The following is a 23531-nucleotide window of genomic DNA, read 5'->3' as shown; positions in this document are numbered from 1 at the left end:
TTTTGTAATTTCCATCATCCTTAGCATAGTTAGTTTTTCAGAAGGAGAAAGCTTGAAAAGCATTCTGTTAATCTTTATAGATGTGCTTTTTGTGCTTGATCTTTACTTTTGGCTCGCAATCGTGTCACTTTATCAAGAACTCCGTGATGAGGAAGAAAGTCACACAGCGACATTGAAAAGTGACAATTTGAGCAAATATTTCAAGCAAATTACAAATATAATCTAAGGAGAAGGAAGTGAATAAAGTGTATCAACATAAATCAGTTAGAAATTCTTCTTTTCTCTGCCTTGTGTGCTTTTATAATTAGTATGTTTACTTATGCTTATGATTTTCGAACATTCTTCGTGTTATTTGAAGATTTCTGACGCTTTATTAGCCAAAACTAGAGGTCAACTGAAGAAGTGTGAAGAAATCTTTGAAATACAAGCGTGTGTTGAAAATTTCAGTCACTTTTGAGTTTTCTGCGGCGTCAGTTGACGAAAATCCTTTGCACAAGAATGCCAATCTTGAAGAAGTGTTGCTTTTGCGTCTCTTTGAAGACGAGTGGCGTGATTCTGGGCTGGATTGGAATTATTTCGTCCTTTCTGAGCATTATCGGCGCTATTATTGTCCTCAGCAATCTTCAAGATTTCTATGCAATTGATAGTAGTCTCAAATACAGTCTTCAAAAATTGGGTGAGTGCTTTGTGATAAATGTTGTGAATATTCATAGAAATCTCTGTGTTTTCTTTCCTTAAGGAGTCGAGTACAGCTTGGGAATCGGCATTGGCTTGTCTGTCGTCAGCTTAGCGAGCCAGATTCTCCTGATCATCGGGACGATCAAGCGTAATCACGTCCTCATTTTGCCGTGGATCTTCGTGATAGGCTCCGCTATTATTGTATCCTTCGCAATTACTCTCACTTTCAGTGTTCTCAGCTTTAGAGGAGGAAATAATCTGAAAGGCTTTCTATTCCTCTTCGCCAATTTATTGTATTTAATTGAAGCTCATTTTTGGCTCGCCATCGTGTCCCTTTTTCAAGAACTTCGTGAAGAAGAAAAAGCTAAATTTTTAAAGCAACCGAATCATTCATATACAAATATTTGAAACAATTCTCAGTCACACTTGTGAGTTTTTTAATGATGATTGTGTAAAAATATTCAACAATTGTGTTAAAAATTCATTCATTTCATTTATTAGACGGAGTAAGATTGAGCTTGGTCTTAAGATTAAGACTCGTGACGCCATAGAATATCGGTTTTATAGACTAAATTTCACCATTTTCCTCTCTTACTCATTGTGGAATCGCTTAAAACTCTAAAACAGTTTTAGCAAGAATAACAAGGACTGTTTTTCCTTATTCATTTCGAATGTTAAACTTTGTGGGACTCAGAATTGCTCCAGTTATTTAATAAAAATGTAGTAATTTTGCTGTATTTGCCAAATACAAACATATTTATTTAATTGTAACCAAATAAATTGATCAAATTCACCCTCAACTGTAATATCTGATTAGTCTGTATCGTTTTTCTGATTATGCAGAGCCGATGTAATTTCTGAAGGGAAATTCAGAATACTGATAAGAAACACACTCGCGCCTGTTGAGCGACAAATCTTCAATCAGTCGGCGAAGAACTCTCGCAGCAGAAATGCCGCTGTTGAAGAATTGCTGCTTTTGCATCTCGCTGAAGATCAGTGGATTGATTGTGGGTTGGATTGGTGCAGTGTTTTCTTGCCTTTGCATAATATCTGTCGTTTTGTACATCTTCAATTCTGCTGGCAAATCAATTTGCTGTCTTCTATACATATTGAGAGGAATGAGTAAATATTTCTCATAAACTCTTTGGATATTGCTTTCATGTTTACTTCTCTTTTCCAGTATTCAACTTTGATTTGAGATTTGTCGTTGCGATGCTGGCAATCGTCCTCGTGAGTCACATTCTCCTGATCATCGGGACAATCAAGCGGAATCGCTTTCTTCTCCTGCCGTGGATCACAATGATGGGTTCTCTTGGCTTTCTCTGCTTCTTGGGCAAGATAAGCTCAATCGTGAATTTGGCAGTGACAGAAGACGTTGGAAAGATCTTCGTGGTGTTCTTCATTAGCTTTCTGACCGCAATTCCGCTCTACCTTTGGCTGGTAATCGTGTCACTCTTCCAGGAAATTCACGATGAAGAACATCGTTCAACGCCGCTAATTTATCCAATTTACCAGCCAAATAACAACTACATCCCAAATTATCCGCCACAATCTGCCACATTTTAGCCATTATCACAAATGTGCCACCAAAACACATTTCAGAGGCTAATAAAAACATAAATTTCGCATCAAACATTAAACTATAGTGTGCGAAAAAGTCGCTATAAGTAAATATTTGTAGGCAATTGCGCGCAATTACACTACTGAAAGCCGGTCTTATTCTGGTGTTCATAGACAGATGTCTATTTAATCTTATCTCATTCTTTCGGTGCTGTTTCTTGGAAAATTTCACATTCCCGGAATTCAGTGAATTCTCAAATATCACTCAAATAAACTCACACATTCCACAGACGAACAGGAGAATCAATATCACGAATAAGAAGCGTCAGAATAAATCGCATTGTCTTTTAAACATTTAATAAAATCTCTTATTTCTTCACTTGCATCAATACAAATTAAATGTCACTAAATATATATACTGTTTTTGATGAGAAGCCGCCCTCACGCTGCAGTTCTCCCGTGAGGGACTAAATGTTATCTCTCTCTCTCAGCCGGACATATACTTGGAAAGGACACGCGATCGCGCGTTATTAGTCAATATATATTAGTCAATAGGGGAATAAATATAAAAGTTCTCTCGGTAAACGTCAAGCTCCTCCTCTCCTCGCCACCCACACAAAGCGCGCACATCAATCGACACGCGCCGGCGGCGTGGAAATGGAAAAGGACAGTGAAATTGCATTTCGTCGATTGCACTCATATGAATTTCAAAAGGATTCTCTTGTTTTTTTTGTTTGTTTTTATCACACAAAGAAGGGCGAGTAGAAGTCCAGGTGGGCTTGAATAGCAGCATTTCACCTCGCAATCGACTGTGGCATCTTCTCCAGGAAGTCCGCCGCGAGGATGCTCTCAATCTCCTGCAGACACGTGGCCACTTCCTTGTCCACATCGCCAAATTGGTACGGCGGCCACGTGACGCTGAGCGTGGAGAAGAACCCGTAAAGATCCTGTAGATTCGCAATGGTCTGGCAAGTGAGCACCAAGTGACTCTTCCTAGCGCACGCGGGCCTCTGCAAGGACACAATCACAATTGTCAATCACTCTCCAGAACACTGACTCCGTCATGCAAACACTCAACCATCGATTTTTTCCTACTCTAAATCGAGGCCATGCAGCAGAATTAATTAATAAAGCAACACTTTGAGAAAAAGTTGCTTTCCTAAAGCCTCAATTTTCTCTCACATTCTTTTCACATTGTATGACTTAAAGCGTCGTTGCAACATTACAGATTTAAGTTCATAAAAGCTACAAATTTGGTGTTGCAACTTTACGTATCCTTAGCTTATATTGGCGGACGCCAGACGGCGCTAGTATAAAGTTCAAATGAAATACGAACGAAAAGGCGTTGTAAGGTAAAGTTTGTGTTTAATTAATACGAATTTCAGCTGTTAAACTTGAAAAATGAGTTCAACAGGACTAAATTGTGAATCCCAGTGACAAGCCATCTTCACCAGCAACTGTTCCTGTCATTGAGCGTGTTTCTAATGGGATTCGTGAAGGATTCTGTTGGTCAGAATGTCCAGGAAAATGTCTTTCTTGTGACATTTAAACAAAGTCGTGTTTTTGTACTCCCAAAGAAGTAACAGAAACAGAAAAGTACACATAACCTCAATCTGGTACATTGATATGTGCACAAATGGCCAGAAAAAAACCAATAAATATGTGTTTATTGTCAATTTCCTTGGTTTTCATGTGAATTTTCTGACTTTCTCATCTTCTTGCGACGAAAAATATGAATTGGAGATAAATTCTTCACATTCATAAATGTTATGAATCGAATTCATATTTTTGACATCTTATTTAATATGCTATGAAAGTAAAGTTGCAACGATGGCTAAATTTTCCATTCAAATCATGCAAAATTAGTCATATAACTTCTTCACTTCACATCTGATTGCCTCGCTTCTTACGTTACAATCTTAAATCCCAAATCCACTCACCGGTGAATGACTCGTGTAGCGATAATCCATGAGTCGAGCAATTCTCGTCACATGAGGAATAAATACTGAGGATGGCGTTGGAACTCCTGGCTTCACATTCACATCTCCATTCAGCGATTCCGTCGCGTAATCATTCAAACCCGCCACGAAAGCCCAGCGATACCTGAAATGTCACACAAAACAGAGTCAATTCCATCGTCAACAGTCATCAATTAATAATTGTTTGTTACATTTGAAAGTGTGGCAAGTTTGTTGCGGGCAGAACGCATCCCAACTCAAGGAGTTTCGCCGTCTCCAGCTGCACCATTCGCCACTGTGGATGACCATTTGAGTGGAGTCCATTGCTGGTGTTGGTCACCCACGTTGAATCCAATCCCGACAGCACACGAATGTGTTGACTGACCAGCAAATGAGTAGAAGAAGTCAATTATTGTGGGTGGTTTTTCATCAGCGACGATACAAGAGCAAAAAAGCAACTTATCAGTACATAAATATGTGGTGAAGAGAAGTGGGAAAAAAGAGGCACAAAAACAGCATAATAAATTGGCATTTAATTGCGCAACACACAAACACACTCAGAAGGAATTATTGTACGGAAAGCATGAAGAAATGGTGAGGAAAAAGAGTGAAGAAAAAGTGTTTCCGGAAGTTATGCACTTCCCAAAACTCATCAATCAAAGGCATAAATTGCAAAAGACCTTAACCAACAATTGTGAACCACAAAGGGTGTGTCTTATAAATGAATTTTTGTACACCCACCTAGACTGCTTCCTGTCTCATCCCGAACAATGATGCACAAGAATAAAAAAATGGTGTAAGAGAAAAAAAGACAAATGTATCCATTAGTAAAATCAACACTCCTTTTTCTCATTAACAATGCTTCATTTCTGGATGAACTTTTGTTAATTGCGCACCACGAGCAATAAATATATGTGTATTCCTTAAGACAAAATGGCTTGTCAGCGCGCGCTCAGTGACTTGTCTTGGCTGTGAACCCTTTTGAGAAAACCACACACAGAGAAAAAGAGCAGCAAAAAACCCATTAGAAGCAGACAAGGAAAAACTCACCTGAACTCCTCCGTGTCAGTCTTGAGTTCTTGCTCAATTGACAGCAACACTTGCACCATCTCCGCAATGATAATTGGCCACAAGGATGTCACATGATCGGGAGACATTCGCAGCAGAAGAACGCGAAAGCAGAGAAAGACAGCAGCCTGAACGGATGGAACGACTTTCTCCAATCTCAAGCTATTTGCCAGTTGTTCTGTGTGCAGACAAAGAAATGACAGATTAAGAAGTAATCTTGTGTGGAAAGACAGCATGAAAACTCACCTTGAATCTCCGGCATGTACTTGTGATACTGATCCAATTCACTGCAGAAGATGACAAAGGCCAGACGCTTGAGAAGAGCTGCTCTTTGCTCATATTCTTGCTCCTTCGACGTGAAGATGTTCAATCCACCAGTTTGTGTCAACGACACGCGATCTGTTGAAGGAATTCATCAATGTTATCAGCCTTATCACAGCTATTCTGAATCAAATAAACATACTCATCAATTCCCTGAAGGTCGTATTGTCATAGGTCATGAGACTGTCGAGAATGGACTTCCAGAAGGGCAGACATGATAAATCCATCTGGAAGAAGGAATTGTCCAGCAACAGATCCAACACATCCTTGCGCCACGCTTTCCTGGTGTACTGAAACGTCGACAAGCTGGCCAGGAGATTGGAACATGCGTAGAAGGAGGGAATATTGCGGATGGTGTGATTCTTGAGATAAGGCGTGATGTTGTACATCAATGTCGTGACAATGGTGACAATCTTATCCTTCTCCTGTGACCCATAAGCCACATCCAGAAGATTCGCCAGCACAGATGCGAGCACAGATTGCGCCTGAACACTGTACAATTGATTGCCAATCAGCGATGTTGTGGATTCCTTGATATTCCCATCAATTGGCAGTGATCCGAGATCCTCCTTCACGGCCAAATTGCGCCGAAGCCATGTGGTCTGCTCGAGACAAGCACCCGCCACAGTGGAGAGTGCCTCCACGAGGCGCGATGTGATATCGTGCAGATCACGCTGATCCTTCTTGTCCTGAAATGGTAACTGTGGACAGCGCTGCACGAATTCACTGAGAATGACCAGCAGGACAAATTGCGCCGGCGGCGACAGCGCCAATCCATCTCTCAGCAGTGCCAAAAGCGATGCCCAACAGTCCGTGAGTTGACTATTGCCGGCATTCTTCATGTAGAAGTAGAACAGCTCCAGCGCACTCACGTCCAGACTCAATCCCGCCGGCGGATGATGAATTGGCGGCGGAGATTTCACCACTTGATGCAGAGTCTGCACAAAAGAATCCATCGGCATGATTCTTATCCCCGAAACAAGCTTCACAAGACTCAATTGCTCAGGACAAGCCTGTGGCAGAGCCTTTGTAGTGTTTGTCAACGAGTTCTTTCGACTATCTGACTCCTCCTGATTCTGCTGCACTCGTCGGAATTGATCGCCACGCTGTTGCCACGCCACAGCCACAGCGGCGAGGAAATTCACACCATGATGGAGGGAAATGGGACTGAGAAATTCAAGCAATTGCTTATTCACCAGTCGCGTCTGGCCAATCTCATTGTCCCACAGCGCCGCCACACTCGCCACGATTCGCGGCAAGTGACTTAGCACGGCATTCCGGGCTGCCATGTGCTGTGAATTCTTTGCCTGTGACAAATCCGTCGCCACCGGAGTGGAGAGAAACACATGAACGAGATTATTGAAGATCTGTCCAGGATTTGAGGCTTGAGTCGTGGAATTTGCAGGTGGATAAGCTTGATTGAAGACATGAGAGAGTGTCATTTGCTGTGTATTGTCTGGAAAGAACAAGTAAAAACAATTAGTTTATTCCACAAATCCATCCGGAGGATCCGCAAAATATACTCACCGAGGAGACAATAGTGAGAGAGAACAGTCATCGCTTCCAATTGCGCCAATATATAGTCCGGCGGCAGGACAATTCGTCCTCCTTTCGTCACCTTGTCGAGATTTGTGCAAATCTGATGCACCACGCTGATCACAATGTTCGTGAGACTGCCAAAAACGTAGCATCCCAGCGACGATGTCACCACATCTGTCCAGTTCTTGTGCAAGTGTCGCAGATGATCCGCCTGGAGGGCATTGAGAATGGCCGAGAGGAACATGGGTTGCTGACTCACCGGACAATTGGGCAAATACTTGACATTTGTCGGTGTGCTGGGCGCAGGACGCGTTGGTGATTGTGATCCTGAACTCTCACCCTGACTTCTGCTCTCACTGTCACCCTTCTGCACAGTCACTTCATACTCCAGCTTAATCACAGCCAACAGCAGGCGCAGTGATTCAATCTGAAAAGCCTCCAAGTGGAGCTTCTCATCGTCCGGATCATTGAATCGCAGCGTATCATCTGTGAATGTCACGGGATCCTTGAATGTGAACGAATGCACGGAAGTCAGCACGCAGTGAAGGACAATCTGAAAGAGCAGAGAGATAACTTAAGTAATGTTTAAGATTGCTTATCAATCAATAACACCGACCTTCTGCAGTTTGCACCTCCCAATCATGTCGGCAATGAAGCTGGCCAATCCCTTGCCCATCTCCTTCACAATTCCCATCAATTCTGTGCAGAGAAGCGTCAGCAACTCAATGCTGGCCAGTTGAATGCGACAATTGCCTCTGATGTCATCCGCGCACGGAAGTTTGTTGCCCTCGCAGACAGTCTTCTGGAAGTAACTCCTCAAGTAGTACAGACAAATGGTGACCAGCGCTTCCAGATACATGCATCCGCGATACGCATGACTGTATTCCGTGTTGTGAATCATGCCCGCGAATCCCTTGCCGAAGATGCTCTTCTTGTGGCGCGTGAGGAGACCTTTGATCTGCGTGTCAGACACTGGAGTGGTCATGGCGAGACAGAGAAACGTCCTGAAGTCACTGCCAATGATATTTCTGATGGTTTGGAGGGAATAGAGCACTTGCTTGGTGTCAAAGACACCATAATACAGCAGCATGTGTGTGTGCAATGGATGGAGTTTGTCAAAGAAGGCTCTTCTCATCTCATCCTTCCTCTTCTTGCTGCCCACGGAATTTTGTCTCAAAATCTCCACATTTTGCTTGCTTCTCCTGAATGTTTCCTGCGCCATTTCCCAATTGAACTTACTCGTCAGCGAAGTGTCTTTCTGCCCAGACGCTTTTCCACCTGTTCCACTGTCATCTTCACTGAAGGAATCTGTGCTTTCTGTCTTCTCCTTGGACTCCGACCAAGTGCTCTCCAGGCTGACTCTCTTGCTCTCCTCACCCTCGAGACCTTCCACCACCTGGCAAATGATGTCATTCAGAATACTCTCCACAGACTCATCGCCATTGAAGTACTCCTCAGCCGAGGCAGATTCCTCCAGATACTGAATCCCTTCGGCGACTTCGGTGAAAGAAAGCTCCAACTTCTCCATCACATGACTTCCACTCTTTGTCACTTTGTACGTCTTTCTGTTCTTCGTGCGATCGTGCTCAGTGAGAATGTCCGTCACTTGATTGCAATCGCCAACGAATCTCTTCACACTCGGCGCTTCCTTCTCAACACTCGCGTCTCTGGTCTCCGATTCCGAATCCGTCGAACTCTCGCCATCCTCCTCGTCACACGACGAACACGATTCATCCTTCACCGGCGATGCCGGAGCTTCGACAGTCACTTCACTCACCATCTTCGTCGGCGCACTGCTGCTGAGCGACGCAATGTCCGAATCAACATTCTCAACATCCGACGACGTGTCCAGAGGATTGACAATCAGTGATATGTTGCTATTGTGATCAGCACTGTTCTTCTCTGTGATATAATTCGCTGGTTTTCCACTCTTTCCCGCCGCATTTCCTATCGTCACGCCGAAGAACTTCTTTTGCAGCGATCGAATGGGACTCTTCTTCTGCTTCGCCCCATCCAAGTGATACCGAATGTTGCCATCCTCCGAACTGATGGCATAAACATCCCTCTCAATCACTTCGGAGTCCACACTGTGTCTGTCAGGATTGTACCACATGTCAACACTGTCATTTCCACCCTTCTTCAGCAGATGCGCATTCACCACGCCGATCCTCTTGGTGTTGGACGCCAGCACAATGGCCAGGAGAGGCTGAAGCAGCCGCGGAAGATCTCCCCTCAGCAGAGCCTCTCGCAGCCACTTGGCCACGAAAGTCCTCATCGCCATGTGCTGAGGCAGTGTCAAGTGATCGAACATCTTCAGCACAGTCTTGTCAAATCCTCTCAGTCCTCGATCACGTCCCAAATGCCACAGCAACTCAAACTTCCTGAAAGTCACCGAAGGACCTTCAGAGAGAAGTTCTCCGCACTCCTGCAGCGACAGAATCTTCACATCGGACAACCTGGTCGTCTTGTACTCCAACAATCTGTTGCTCTTCACCCTCGAATTCTCATTGACATCAAGATAAAGTGACATTGTCTTGCACTCCTCACTGTTCAGCCACTCCTGATGCGTGTTCACCATTCTGTGTCCAATCACTGTCTCCACAACTCCACTGTCCAGACAATTGTGCAGCTGATAGAGCAGAGAACTGATCTGACTGCGATCAACACTCGTGTCTGCCAGATAATCCCACAGCACAGATGTCAGAACTTGGAAGATTCTCGTCTGATTCTCCAGAAAAGTCACATGGCCAATCTTCATCACGGGCAGCATGATGACAAAAGTCACTCCCGGACTTGTGGCATGTTCTATTTGGCTCTTCAGGAGACTTATCATCTCAAACAGTGTGGTTATCGCCGCCACTTGCAGCTCCTTGTCCGCCTTGAAGTAACTGGCCACGAGGCAGAGAACCTTCAGCCAGCTGGGAATACTCATATCTCGCTTGTCCACCGTCAAGCTCTGATTGTAGTTGGGAAATGTGGACAAATCCACGAGTAAACTCGACGCTAATTTCACAGCATTCCTCAGAGATTCACTGAGTTTGATGCTCATCAAATTGCACACACCCTTCTCAGCTGCTTCCAGATCCAAATCCGCCACTTCAGCCTCACTCTCCGATCCGGCAATGTTGAATGAGACACTCTTCTCCCCAGAATGCTCAATATCTGACCTCAACAGTGTTCTGTAGAGTAAACTTTGCAGTCTCGAGACACGACAGTGAACATTGACTTTCAGTGTGTTGAACATCCTGTCAATTTCCTTCAATCTCTCCACACTATCGCCCTCCACAATGTCCTCACTGATCAGCAAACTCCTGCCCGTCATCTCCGGACTCACTGTGATCCTGCACGGTGTCGTCTTGGCGTCCGTACCCGAAATTTGCAACACTTGCTTTGACACATAAATCTGATAGAAGATCTCATACTGCCTGATGCACTGCTCCAGAATTGAGTACTCCTTCATGCTGGTCTCCCGCAGCTCCACTCTCGCCTCCTCCTCGCCCAAACTCACGCCACTCTCGCTCACAATTGACGTCGGTTCGGGTGTGGTTTCCACATTGGAGTCCTCAGCAATTTGCGGTGTGTTTTCCGGTGTCTTCGACTTGCTCCTCAACTTCGCAATCGGTGACTTCTTCTTTCCCTTCTTCCCCACATTGTTCTGATACTCCAGATTTGGCGTCGACATGGCCGGGATGATCAGTTGTCCAGTGTCTGAACAAATATCCTTGTCCAACTCTTGCAACTTCGAGTACGATTTGGATTTCTTGGTCTTCTTGGGACTCTTCTTGGACATACTGTGATTGGAATTGGAACGTGTCATCACAGCCTCATCAAGCAGACTTTGATTCAATTTCGAATCAGATTTGCTCTTCTCCAGCGCATTGCCAGACTCTTCCTTCACCTCATCAGCTCCCTCCACACCCTTCATCGGATTGTGTCTCGCCGGACTGGTTATCATGGGCTGAACGCGCGAGACAATCTTCATGCACAGCTTCAAAGACGCCCTGACTTCATCATGAGTCAAGTTTTCCGAATAAATCGTCAGCATTTGTGTGATGGCCAGGAATACTTTGGGCAAGTGAATCCTCGTCGTCTCATTGTATGTCTCCAGGGAGATTGTCTCCAAGAGATACTCTGTCAAATAGCAAACCTCCGTGAGAAGAGGCGGTCCAGAATCCACCTCAGGCAGCACATCTTTGCCAAAATCCTTCCTCTCCAGGCTCAGGGTGAGTTTTGACTTCCCCGAAGGCGCCTTGCATGCCTTTTCGTACAGACCCGACATGTAAGTCCAGATGTAAGCAGGATCAAAGGTGGCAAAGAGCAGATTTGCTGACTTTCCCACTTCACTGTAACCTCCGGACAGAGACATTGTCCTTATGACATCACACAACACCTCATCCAGGATCACAGGACCAATTTCTACCTTGTCCAGAAGCGATATCAGGATTTTATACGGTCGTAGATCCACAGGATCATGATTGAGACTGTTCTTTAGGGTTTGATTCAGCGCTTTGAATAGAATCGCTTGCGAGTGTCGCTGGAAATATGACTGAGAGGATTCTTCAGTGATCGGAGGTGGTTCCTCAACAGGACTCCTTCCATTTGTCACCTCAGTTCCCAGCAGCCACGAGTAGAGACGCCTGTTGAGTGACATATCCCGCCTCAAGATGGTATTCAGTCCATTTGTCACCAATCTCACCAGATCCACTCGACTCACGAGACTCGTGTGCATCGGAAATCCCAGCAGAAGAAACTCCAGACAATTCCTCTGCACCAGAATCACATTGTCATTCAAGCACGCACACAATCCCGCCATCAGGACATCGTGATTCTTCCCCAGAAAGTACTTTTGCTCCTCCATCGGCACCTTCTTATGGAAATGATCCAGAATATATGACACTGCCGGCAATCTGATGGATGCATTTGTGGCCACACATTCCCAGAGACAAGTGTAGAAGCAGAAAGGATTCACAGCAGCACACACGAGGTTCAGCAGTGAGTTTGTCCTGTCAAAGTGATCCAATCCCGACTCATATCCAGGCAAAACGCCACTCAGGAATCCACTCAAGGCTGGCCTCAATCTCTCTCCGAGAGGCACAAAGTACTTCTCATAAATCCCCAGCAGAGTCGGTCGCACATTCATCGCCGCATAGCCAAGCAGCGGAAACAATCCTGCACTGTAGATAAACAACTCCGTGGCCAATCTCTCCGTTCCTGTGTTGCTGAAGATCACATCGTACGTCTCCAGGGCTTTGAGATGAACCCCAGAGGGCAACGCCGGATGCATGCATTGTGCCAAGCGCTTGGAAATCTTGATCCTTCGCGGAATTATCTGATACTGCGGATAACTCGATATCACCTAAATGAGGGACAAGACAGCGATTAGAAAAAACAACATTCCTCCCAATATCTTATCACAGAAGCGCACTCACCTTATTCAACTTGCCCAGCGCTGATATCAAATCGGCCCATTCGCTGGAATATTCGAAGTTCTTCAGCGCCTTGTCAATGTTCGACATGTAAATCCTGTACTTGTGCTGATTCATCAGCTCATACTCCTCCATCAAGGCACCTGGCGAGGAGTCCATCGTCCACGTGATTCTCTCCTCCACCGGTTGCGACTGCAACGAGAATGAAAATTGTCACAGAGCGCTCGCAAAACGACGTTTTCAAGGCACGAAAAGCTCCCGAGAGACTGATTCATACAAAAAGCACAAAATGTCTCAATTTCTCTCACATTTTCCATTATCTCTCACTCTCTCTCTCCCTCTCCCTCTCTCTCTTAATGTCCGATAAACACACAAGATCAATCAGTGAACTGTGAAAGGTTGTGATGAATTGGGATTCTTACGTTAATCATCTCGAAAGGATGTGATTATTTACACTCCAGACACATAATAAAGATGATTAAAATGCAAGGTTTGTAAGAAGAAGAGTCTTGATTGAATTAATTTGTGTCTCCACTCGACGAGTTCAAAGTTTAGCGTTAATATTGCTGTGAAATTCGCCTAATTTACCTCAAAACTATAAAAATACCTTTTAATCGTTCATTAATGTAATAATATTGGTCTGTAATGTTTATTTTTGAATTTTTTCAGTGGCTTTTATCGGTATTTATTGCAATTTTTGACTGAAATATGGCAATTTTTATAGAAAAACTGAAAATATTACTTTCCAAAGTCAATTTTTAATAATCTTTGAGGACATTTTATTCAAACAAGTTCTAAAAATCAATTTTTATACTTTACATGAATTTTTAAAAAGTTTTCGAGTGAAAAAATTCAAAAATATGACAAATATTTTATTCATTAAAAGTTTAAGGATATTTTTGGAAAATCCTTCAAATATTCCAATAAAAATATTATCAAATAAATTGTTCTAAATGAATAAATACAATTTTAGAGACATTCTTCATAGACTTTTCATAGTTTTCACCTCAAAACATGAATTTTTTTAATAAGTAACAGAAAAGATAAAGATCTTTTCAAAAATACATTCATTTTTGTATTGAAACATCAATTTTTGCGAGTTGACATTAGGAATTATAATCATTTTTGTATTACAAGCAAAATTCACGTGAGTAAAACATAATAAACATTAAGTCTGTCAATTCGTGTTAAATTGTATTGACAGATAATTAGCATGTGTTATTTATAACCTCGCTTTCTTTAGATTTGCATTTACAAATGCGATGCAAAACAAGTTAATATGTGTTTAATTTAATAGAGTGATAATTCTGAAATTAAATAGCTTAAAGTCTAGAGAGAAAAAAAAACCTCCTGAATGAGTTCAATAGCAGTGGACTTCTGAAATGTGGCTCACGTGCTAAAGAAAGGTTTTACTATCAATATACAAAACACACACACATCCGGATATCAGTCAACCATTGCTAATTTGCTTGTACACAGAAATACTCCGAAATTTCTTTACGTATTTACAAAAATTGTGGCAGTAGTTCACAGTGCGAAGTGCCAACGATGTTCCGCACATACAAATGCCACTTAATTATCTCTCCACGTCGGGAAATCCCCCCACGAAGATATGCCTTTAACATACACACAGAGAGTGTGGCAAAGGCGTAATGGACTTTGCATTGAAGCATCTCTCCATACACAACATAAGCATATATATTCAATTTATTCAGCACAAATAGTGGGAAAAAGTTCAGTGAGAGACGCGATGTAAAAATAGGAATAAATTTTGCAGAAACAGATCGAGCACTTCTATGACTTCATTAGCTATTTAACACCACTTTCAGTGTCAGATTGTGTAGCCTCAACATCGTTGGGATTTGCATTTCAATTGAAACGAAAAAATCCAGAGGAAAAAAAATACGAATCGTGTTGCAATTTCACAAAGATTCTGCCTTGACTGTAAGAATACAATCTGAGCAAATTCAAATATTTGCTGATCGCGTGGAGAGAGAAAAAAAGAATCTCAAAAACACACTCACTATTATTATTCCGCTGTTCCGCACTTGCTTTGAATCTCGGGACTTTTTAGTGGAAAATTATTCACACTACATAAAATACACACCCAACAAATGTGTCACGAAGTCGATCTTCGCAAGCATTTCAACTCTTTAATTACCCAAAGCCATTAAAGATCATTTTATTCTCTCTGCCGTGTTGAGAATAAAAAGCCAATTCTGACTCTTTTCATTCCTCTGTCATCGAGGAAGCGTCAAAAAAATTTTCCTACTATTAAAAACTAATTATTTCTGGGATTTCTGGGGTTGAAATTGTGTGAAATATTTTATAATTTGACTGTTGAATTAGATTATTTGGCTTTCAAAGCTCTTTGTAAGGCATTTTTGACTATTTCTAACAACTGAAGACAAATCAATTTCACAAGTCGACGAATTAAGACTTGATATCATTTCGTAATTTCCCTAATTTCACCCTTAAACTCCTTCTTGTCGTCCAATTATTTGATAAAATTGCTCAATTCTAATCATTTTCTATAACTTCCAGTTGATTTCATCGCTTAGTTATTGAAATATAACCTGAATTTTGAAGAATTGATTCGCTTTTTCAAACAGAATTTATTATTTGACTAATCTTTCATGTATTTTCATTGATTTTATTCAGAACTTAAATTTATTTACTAAGATTTCTTTTCATATATGACACTTTTCACCATACAAAATTACGCCCAACTTTACGTCTAATCAATGTAAATGATTTAAAGTGGATTTAAGGATGGAAAACAGTTAATATTTCTCCTACAATTTCATCAAATATCTTTCAATCGCGGCCAGAACGAAAATTGCGGTGAAAACTATCAAAAACCGACTTAAAATAGTTTTCAACGCAACAAAGAAAAATCTTCTACTCACGAAATTTTTAAGAAAAATCCAATTTCTCACATTTTTATGTCAAGACATGAAGATAAATCCAAAAATACATAAGAAATCAATTCTCGAAAGTCAACTTTTGATAGTTTTCTCGGTACCCATCGAAGTATTTCCTGATTATTGATAATGAAAGTCATAGTTTTCAAGTCTGAATCACTGACCATACAGAATTCTTATCAGACAAATAATTAAACAGAATGAGACTGAAGGCAAATAATGCATTTAAAATTCATTTGAAATCCCTTTTGAAGAGTGATAAAATATTGTCTGATCATCAAAAGCAAATATGAACTATTTGGAGAGTCTCTTTCAAATTGCAAAGCAACGCGCTAATGACTGGATAGTGGAAATCACAGTTTATTTTTACTATTAGCACATTTTGTAGCATTTGGAAAATTCTCTTTTGCGTAAATCCCACGCCAACATAACATTTATGAATATCGCTCAATCTCATCGAGACCTTATGCCGAGGCAAAACCAATATCAATCTGATAAAAAAAAGCGCACATTATTACTCTATCACCATGAAATTTCCTACCACAGATTCACCATTGACTTTCCGCACATTTTGCACGCAACTTTTCAATTTGCGTGTTTGTTTACCAAATAAACTGCAGAAAAAAACGGAATTTTCTCCCGTTTTTTTCTCTGCCTTTGATATTAAATGAAGTTAACATACCACAGAAATAGAATGCGACTTTGCAGATGAAAACAATACAGTGTCAGTCAAGAATTCCTCTTTATTGTATCTCTCATGGTGAAATTCTGGCGGGAGTGTGAAAAATTGTAGAGATAAGATTGGAGGGAATTGTGTCTATGGCGAGTGAAATAAGCACAGCACGTCCATGGAGAATTATGAATGGCAATAAAGGTTGCGAATAGATATCACAGAAAATGTCAATTCTTTTCACAGAAAGACAGAAGAAAAGAGAAGAAAAACCATTTACCGCATTATTATTATTATTATTTTCCTTCTGTTTCAGACCACGCTTGAGCTTCCGAATAGTTTTCTTCATATTTCTCTAAACCACTTTTTGTCACTCGCACGTGAAGCAAGTGTGTCACAATTTTTCTGGAAAATTTATCACACACACAATGCGTCTTTTTCACATCATTCACAAAGACCCCAAAAACGATTCAAAACGCACAAATTTTGAGATTCTTTTGCCCACACAACAAAGCCACAATTTAGCCCTTTTTCCTTCCTCAACGAACTGAAATTTCACAGAGAATTTTTCACTGAAAATCCTCTCGTTTTCACAGATAAGAGAAGAAATGAAAAAAAACGTGCAAACAAACTGAAGACGCACTGCTGAGATTTCAGTGCGAAAGCACAGATTTATTTGACCCCATTGGCGGCGGAGATCTTTTAGCGCGCAAGAGTCGCGCCAGACAATTGATCTCACTCTCGGTTCGACTGTGTGGCTGACGTGGGAGAACGATTGTTTGTGCTTCACAAGCCGAAGAGAAGAGAGCTTTTGCCTTCCAAGATCGCGCTCACGCCATAAACTGTTCGTGACGCTAAAGCCACAGTGTCTAATCACAGGACAAACTCTGCAAACTTTCGTGCAATTGTCCATTCTAGAAAGGGTGTTTTTCTCTCATCATGAATGAATTAAACCCGAGAGTCACTTTGCCATTGTTGGTGAGAGAGAAACAGATGTTGTTGGGACTTGTTCAGCACAGCGTTGGTAACACAAATGAAACTTTAATCAAGTCTAATAGAGCATAAATATTAGATATCTTTATGCAGACACTCTGATTGTTGCAATAAATTGACTTTTTTTTCACCACTATCTTTGCAAACTTATCTGACGCCTTTTTAGAGGAGAAATCTAGGGTAGATTTGAGTACAATTTCAGCAGGAATCGCACAATAAAACCCCATGACAAAGTGCTCAAGATGGAATTTCGCAATGACACAGAGTAAATAGCATTAAATTGCAGTGTAATTTCACTCAGAAATCTCAGCTTAAACATCATCAGTGATTCTGACGTGCATTTTTGCCATTGAAAAGCCTCCAATTCTGCGTAATGTCCAATTGTCGACTTCCCGATGATTTTCCGCCCCTGACCTTCCCCTGCTCATCCGTCCCGGGGAGGCTCGGATGGGGAGTTGGGGTGGCGGAGACTATAAATAGAGTCGCTCTGTGGAATTGTGGGTGGTGGGAGGTGGATTTTCCTCAATGATGCGACTTTATGGTGTGCCTCGAAGGTCACACGCCTGGAATTCGTCTCATGGACGACCAAAGCACTGCCACGGAACACGTCTCTGGCCACAAATTCCCCCCAGTCACGCGGCACTGACCGCGAGAGACCTGACCAGGAGGAGAAACAAGCCCAGAAGGGCAGTCGTTTCTTCTCCAGCACTGCACAAACTTACATAATGTTCTGCTTGCGGACTCGCCAGCCAATTCAGCAGTGCTGCTGCACCTCAGGCTGCTCCAGAGGGAGATTGTCTGGGAACTTTTACCACGTCATTGAGGCAGAACTTCCAGAACCTCAGCGGGATCAGCTGATTCTTGGGTCTATGCAATGGAATTCACACTCCCGTTACACCATATTTTTCTTGCGATTTCCACCACTTAATCACTTGTCTGCCCAAGAACTTCACTTGCGTCCACTCGCTGGGGGTCTTTTCTTCGTTTTTCACCACTTTTTCACCTGCTAGCGTGGAAAATATGGACAAAACAGCGCAAAAACCAATGCTATGAAAGATCACGAATGACAGACACTGTTATACTGCACACCAGCGCCTCTGATGGCGGGGCGAATCACAACACTGACAAGTTATACTCGAGCGAAACACAAAACAAATCCACGATCATATTTTTAAAAATGTTTCCTCTTTATTTGTACGCATTTTTTCATCATTTTCTCACATTCAAAATATACACTATGGATATGGATTAATTGAGTAAAGGAAATTACAAATGATTTGCAATATATAAAAGACAAAAAAAAACTATGGCAGTGCATCTCAGAAGTACGAATTTTCCATAGATCTTCCTGAGATTTCTGGCGCCAAATTGCATTGAGAAAACCTCTAAAAATTATTTTCCGAACTCTCTGATTAATTGCATTTTCCTCCCAATCCCTCCCACCCCCAAATTCATGGACACGAAAAGAAGTTTTTGTGTGTGTTGAAGACTGAAAAATGCGCAAGAGACTTTTACACTTGAATGCACATGCTTTTAAGTAAATTTATATCGGTAAAAAAACAGGCATAAATAAACAAATAAAATATGAATAGTGACATTAATTTATAAATTAAGCTAAAATTCTACTGATATTCCATCGATTCTCTCTCCCTCAATGCGTGCTGGAAGATATATTAAAATAATTCCATCTCTGCTGTCCACACGATAAATGACAGCAAACATTGCATGCTCTCATCAATTCTGTATGTTTTTTTTTGAGAAAAATAATCCCATTTCCTCCCCCCAATTTCCCGCCTAAACACTACAATACCTCACCCCCCGATCCCCTGTTCCGCCATCCCAAGCCTGCTCCTGTCGCAATACTATAAACTGCCGTCCGTGCGGAGCGTCGGCGGCCGCGTGTCGTCCTCGTCCGGCTTCTCGGGCACATTTTGATTCGCTCGATCGTTCTCGTACTCCACAAAGTCGTCAAAGAGGCTCGGCCACGCTTCCTCGTCATTGTACGACGTGATATCACAAGTCTCGGCAAAGTTGAGAAACATATTCCACGTGTCCTTCGGCACGCCGCGGATCTGCGCGTGCTGCGCCAGGAAGTAAAGCCACCGATCGAGCAGCTTCGGCGTGTGCACGGTGAAGACCAGGCGCCACAGGATGATTGCCATGTCTAGAGAGAGTGTTCGATGTCCCGGCTCGAGTCCAAACCTGCAAAGAAACGAGCCAAGAGTGAGTTAGAGAAGAATTCAGGTGGAGAAACTGAGTTTTTTGTTCTATTCTTGACGGCAAAAGCATCTCTCATGTGAGAGATTTCGTCAATCCTTGAGAAATATCTTCTCTAGGAGTTTCTTGTGAGAGATTGCATTGAGCTGGCGCGTAAATTCGATAGATTCATCCATATTTCTGGCAAAAATGCTCACAACACTAAAAAGCAAAAAATGCGTATTTTACGTGAGTTCTTAAGCGTTAAAGAAGATAAATGGGTAAATATACCAGCCAAATATCCTACGAAATGTCCGCAAACTATTCAATTGAAACACAAGTTACAAAAATAATTTAAATACATAGAAAGAGGCCTCAAAATTCCGAGAACTTCGAGACCATTAGCCAGTCGGAGTAAACCATTCATGTCTCAGACGTTTCAAGTGATTAAAATCCAGTCAAAAATGGTTTAAATTATCTTATGCCAATGGCAAGAAAATCCCTTTTCCACGTGCGTTATCATTGTGATGTTTTACTTTAAAAAATTGTTAATCTTTCTACGATAAGAATTAAAGTTTACAACGTGAATTCTATTCCAAGAAACACAAACACAACTTCTCATAAAGAGATAAAACATTTGAATGAGAAATTAATTTTAAAATACCATTAGAAAATAGTTAAAAAGTGATTAAATAATCATCTCCATTTATCAGTGATTTTATAATTGAAGTCAATTGCCCGATTTGAGCAGAATTCAGTTCGCGGGAGGCTTTTTTCCAAAGCATATTGGCCTTTAATTTAGCTGTGATTTGAATTACAGCTAATATTTATAGCGAATCCCAGTATTTTGGACCTCGGAAACTCATCTTCCCAGCTTCTTGCGTGTTTTCCACTATTTAGAGTGGTTTTTGGACTTTGCCACTCACCCAAATGTGAATCTGTACAATTGCTTGAAGAGCTCAGAGTCCTCCTTGAGCTTCTCCACCGCCTGCTCGAGGCGAAGGCGCACGCTGTCCACGGAGTCCGCATTGAGATTCCGCAGTCCCTGGACGAACTCCTGGCGCGTGAAGCGACACATCTGTGACGCGTCCAGGCGCCAGGCCAGCACCAAGATTGCAAAGTCGTCTGGTTTGTAGCGCAAGTCGCTGCAGAGGCGCTCGATGCCCTCGGACAGGATCGCGTCCTCCTGGGGATCTTTGTAGCGCTGATAAAGAGTGAGCAGCGTGTGGTCCGATACTTGCTGGGAGTCTTTAACTGCAAACAAGACAAGAGAAGTCAGTGACTAATGCTCGTTATCTGGCGTGATTCACTCACTTGTCCCAATGATGTCTCCCATCGTGTTGGCGTTCCCGTTCAGAAGGGCGACAGGCCGTGTGAGAAATCCTGAGCTCAGATGCAAGCTTGTCATGTGAACAGGACTGTTGCTGGTCAACAGCTCATCGGTTTCTGCGGGAAGATTTATCAGCAAATGCATCGAGAATCTCTCTCAGAAACTACCAGGAAACTCACCTCCGCGCTCAGATGCGTCTCGATTGTCATTTGCAGTTCTCTCAGGAGCGTTTGTGGCACAATCACCGGCAGAGTTTTCCGTGGATGTCTTGAAACATGTCCAGCAATTCCCCATTTCACTCAGTATTTGATCTCTCCTCGCGCCCTCCAATGATCATACTTATCGCGGATGCTGCGAACTTCCCCCCAATCGTCCCACGAGAAAATTTATCTATCTACTTGACTGTTCGTGCTTATCATCTAATTGATAGGATTTTGCATCGCGTTCGCCCGCCCAAATTCAATTCTTCCCCTAAAGTCCTAAAATTGAGTGTGATTTTTGGCACAAGATTTCCTTTCGCAAAATTTATTCTCCTTGCAAAACTTTCTCTGGCTTCTTTCTTCTTCCGTCTTTTCTTCTCCTCTCAGGTTTGTTGAGATTTTGTTGTTTATTGGCACGATGAGATGTTCCTTTTGCTGGTCACACTGATTGATTTCAGTGATCTGAAAGTGGGCAGAAAACAAAGCCAAAGCGTTGTTAGTAAAGTCCGCCCAAAAGGTGTGAGAAATGTATTAAAATTAATGATCCCTGAAATGCCAGCGAGTTCTTCTTGGGATTCTTCACGAGGGTTTCCCAGTGGGAAAAACGAATGCAGCACATGAAATATATTTCTGTGCATGTTTCACAAAAAAATGCACAAACAAAACAGCCAAGAAAGCAACAATCTTTTTGGGCTTCTTTCGTGGAAAATTTCCCTTGCGAGTGATTTTTGGACGGCAATTTTTGCAATTTCAAACTTGAAAGGATGAAAAACTTGTAAAAATAACCAGTTTATTATTGTTGAGTGTCAATTCTTTCAAAATTATTCAATAAATTTAATAAATAACACTGTAAATCTGCTTTTTAATTTGAATAACACGATCAATTATTTTCCTTTGCGCACAAAACTCCTTAAATCTTCGTGTTTTTCTGGCTCTTTTGCATTGACTTCGCCAGTGAAACTCTTGGGAAACACGCACTCATGTTTTCCCCACGTTTCTGGTGTTATTGACCTGCCATTTCACAATAGGAAACCCTCTAGGAAAAACCATTCTACCTGAGACAGTAAAACGGGTGGGACTTGAGAGAGGAGAACACAGCTAAGGATTCTGCATCTGGAATAGCTCACTCTCTGTCCGTGCACGCACTTAAAACTGCAATTTTGACTGAGAAAAACACCCGATAACGCAAACAGATTGCAAGTCTCGCGAAAGATGACATGACACAACCCGACTGACTGCTCGCCCTCGCTCACAATGCACTCTGTCAAGCGTGCGTGAGGAATCGTCGATGGGAGATTTTGGCAAATGACTCGCTTTTCCTGCCTTTTTGTCTCATTTTCAGCTGAATAATCCATAGCTTATCAATGTGAGACATGGCAGAGTGATTTATAGACAGAAAACACCCTTGATTTGGGGTGTTTGTGGGGAAAATAGCAATTGATGAGGCATGGACAGCTGGGAAGAAGTGTCGAGGAATCGGTGAAAAATCGACAAACAACCAACACTAGCGCCACTAGCGGAAATATTCCAATCTACTATAAAAATTTCACACACATTCAGGCGCAATATTCTTCCCGCCTTTTGCACTTCACCATTCGAATGCAGCAATTTTGTTGTAAAATTTGCTCTTTTGCACCCCAAAAAACCGGAAATTCTCACAATTGATTCCCTAAACTTCCTCTAAATTATCTCCTAAGTTCCATCACAAAGTCCAGAGAGAGGAATGCGGGAAAAATTGATGTATTACTGCCCATTTTGGTCTATCTTATCATCCGCCAATATCATGTCTTTCGCCCTCCTCAACACACTCCATTGAGATCGATAATGGGAGGAATTGTTTCAATTATACTCGGTATCCGCTGAGGTGATCAGAGGCGACAAGCTTTAGTTGACTAATAGAGCTCGCGTCCCGCCCTCCGGAGCCCCTCCGGTGCGCACACCTGAGAAGCCAGGCAACGAGCCGCGAGAGACAATCCGGAGGAGTGTGAGTGCGCAAGAAGGGGGAAACGCGCTGCCAGGCAGCCGAACGCGCCCAACACAAAAGCCCACCTGAGCGATTTCCAAGCCAAACACTCGCGCGACATCGGAAAAGCCGGCGGAGTGTGAGTGTGAAACCCAAAAAGGGCCACTCATCGTGGTCTGCGGAGAACAGAAAGCCCGCTGGAAGAGCCCTAAGAAGTTAGTTGATCTCTTTGGCTGGTAATCTTCACTCTCTGTCTCGATCGGAGGGAATTTGAGTGGGATTTTACTGGCACAAGGGGGAGATAATACAGTCAAAAGTGGTGTACAGCTCAGCAGAAATACTTGAATGCTTCTTTACTGAATAATCATTACGATTCTTTGGATTTGTTTTGAATTATATGATAAAAAATTATTTTCTAGGTTATGTAACGAATATTTCGCATTCTAACACATCAATTCTTATGCTAAAGTCGCCAAGATTCCTAATAATTGACAGAAATGAAGCATTTTCATGTGATAATCATAGGTATTCAGAACCTTTGATGCCAACAAATATTGCAAATTGTATCGAAGTCGTACATAACCTCAAAAAGAGTATTGTGAACGAGAAAAATGTTAACTTAGAATACTACTTTCTGCACGATTTTGACTATAGAAAAGACGATTTTATCATCTAGAACGCTTTCTCAGTGATATTTTTGAGGTT

At 42.2% G+C, this 23531-nt stretch overlaps 3 protein-coding genes across 4 annotated transcripts; 1 reads left to right on the top strand and 2 right to left on the bottom strand.

The window, feature by feature from the left end:
• The first annotated feature begins 1605 nt into the window (after window positions 1-1605).
• On the top strand, window positions 1606-2571 carry LOC132259746 (uncharacterized). The gene is made up of 2 exons (XM_059757498.1): window positions 1606-1800; window positions 1859-2571. Exons 1-2 carry the CDS (start codon window positions 1629-1631, stop codon window positions 2242-2244), a joined length of 558 nt encoding a protein of 185 aa, XP_059613481.1. The 5' UTR covers window positions 1606-1628; the 3' UTR covers window positions 2245-2571.
• Window positions 2572-2581: 10 nt separating this feature from the next.
• Window positions 2582-16527, bottom strand: LOC132259745 (protein dopey-1 homolog). 2 transcript variants are annotated; one of them, XM_059757496.1, is made up of 11 exons: window positions 16425-16527; window positions 12554-12742; window positions 7741-12480; window positions 7113-7677; window positions 5728-7041; window positions 5511-5663; window positions 5247-5442; window positions 4938-4949; window positions 4409-4576; window positions 4179-4341; window positions 2582-3248 (listed from the first exon to the last, which is right to left on the bottom strand). In XM_059757496.1, exons 1-11 carry the CDS (start codon window positions 16491-16493, stop codon window positions 3033-3035), a joined length of 7785 nt encoding a protein of 2594 aa, XP_059613479.1. In that variant the 5' UTR covers window positions 16494-16527; the 3' UTR covers window positions 2582-3032. The 2 variants fall into 2 exon arrangements, with proteins under 2 accessions (XP_059613479.1, XP_059613480.1); XM_059757497.1 differs by lacking the exon at window positions 4938-4949.
• A 1797-nt stretch (window positions 16528-18324) lies between these two features.
• On the bottom strand, window positions 18325-22096 carry LOC132260623 (DCN1-like protein 3). Its single transcript, XM_059758868.1, has 5 exons — window positions 21919-22096; window positions 20843-21325; window positions 20648-20779; window positions 20260-20587; window positions 18325-19339 (listed from the first exon to the last, which is right to left on the bottom strand). The coding sequence occupies exons 2-5, from the start codon at window positions 20955-20957 to the stop codon at window positions 19000-19002; spliced, it is 915 nt and encodes a 304-aa protein (XP_059614851.1). The 5' UTR covers window positions 20958-21325; window positions 21919-22096; the 3' UTR covers window positions 18325-18999.
• Between the last annotated feature and the right edge of the window lie 1435 nt (window positions 22097-23531).

Source organism: Phlebotomus argentipes, unplaced genomic scaffold, assembly GCF_947086385.1.
Source record: "Phlebotomus argentipes unplaced genomic scaffold, Phlebotomus argentipes genome assembly scaffold_18, whole genome shotgun sequence".
In the NCBI taxonomy this organism is placed as follows: Eukaryota; Metazoa; Arthropoda; class Insecta; order Diptera; family Psychodidae; genus Phlebotomus; species Phlebotomus argentipes.
The sequence above is the reverse complement of the archived record's forward strand: the minus strand, read 5'-3'. Positions and strand labels throughout refer to the sequence as shown.

What these genes read in the sequence shown, in the direction of transcription:
- LOC132259745 (XM_059757496.1), bottom strand. Translation starts at nt 16,493, where the DNA reads ATGAAGAAAACTATTCGGAAGCTCAAGCGTGGTCTGAAACAGAAGGAA. An exon ending in GGAGGTGCAAACTGCAGAAG is followed by an intron (nt 7,678 to 7,740) that starts GTCGGTGTTATT and finishes CTGCTCTTTCAG; the next exon opens with ATTGTCCTTCACTGCGTGCT. An exon ending in CTCTCACTATTGTCTCCTCG is followed by an intron (nt 7,042 to 7,112) that starts GTGAGTATATTT and finishes TGTTCTTTCCAG; the next exon opens with ACAATACACAGCAAATGACA.
- LOC132260623 (XM_059758868.1), bottom strand. Translation starts at nt 20,957, where the DNA reads ATGGGGAATTGCTGGACATGTTTCAAGACATCCACGGAAAACTCTGCC. An exon ending in AGACGCATCTGAGCGCGGAG is followed by an intron (nt 20,780 to 20,842) that starts GTGAGTTTCCTG and finishes ATCTTCCCGCAG; the next exon opens with AAACCGATGAGCTGTTGACC. An exon ending in GGGAGACATCATTGGGACAA is followed by an intron (nt 20,588 to 20,647) that starts GTGAGTGAATCA and finishes TCTTGTTTGCAG; the next exon opens with TTAAAGACTCCCAGCAAGTA.
- LOC132259746 (XM_059757498.1), top strand. Translation starts at nt 1,629, where the DNA reads ATGCCGCTGTTGAAGAATTGCTGCTTTTGCATCTCGCTGAAGATCAGT. An exon ending in ATACATATTGAGAGGAATGA is followed by an intron (nt 1,801 to 1,858) that starts GTAAATATTTCT and finishes TCTCTTTTCCAG; the next exon opens with TATTCAACTTTGATTTGAGA.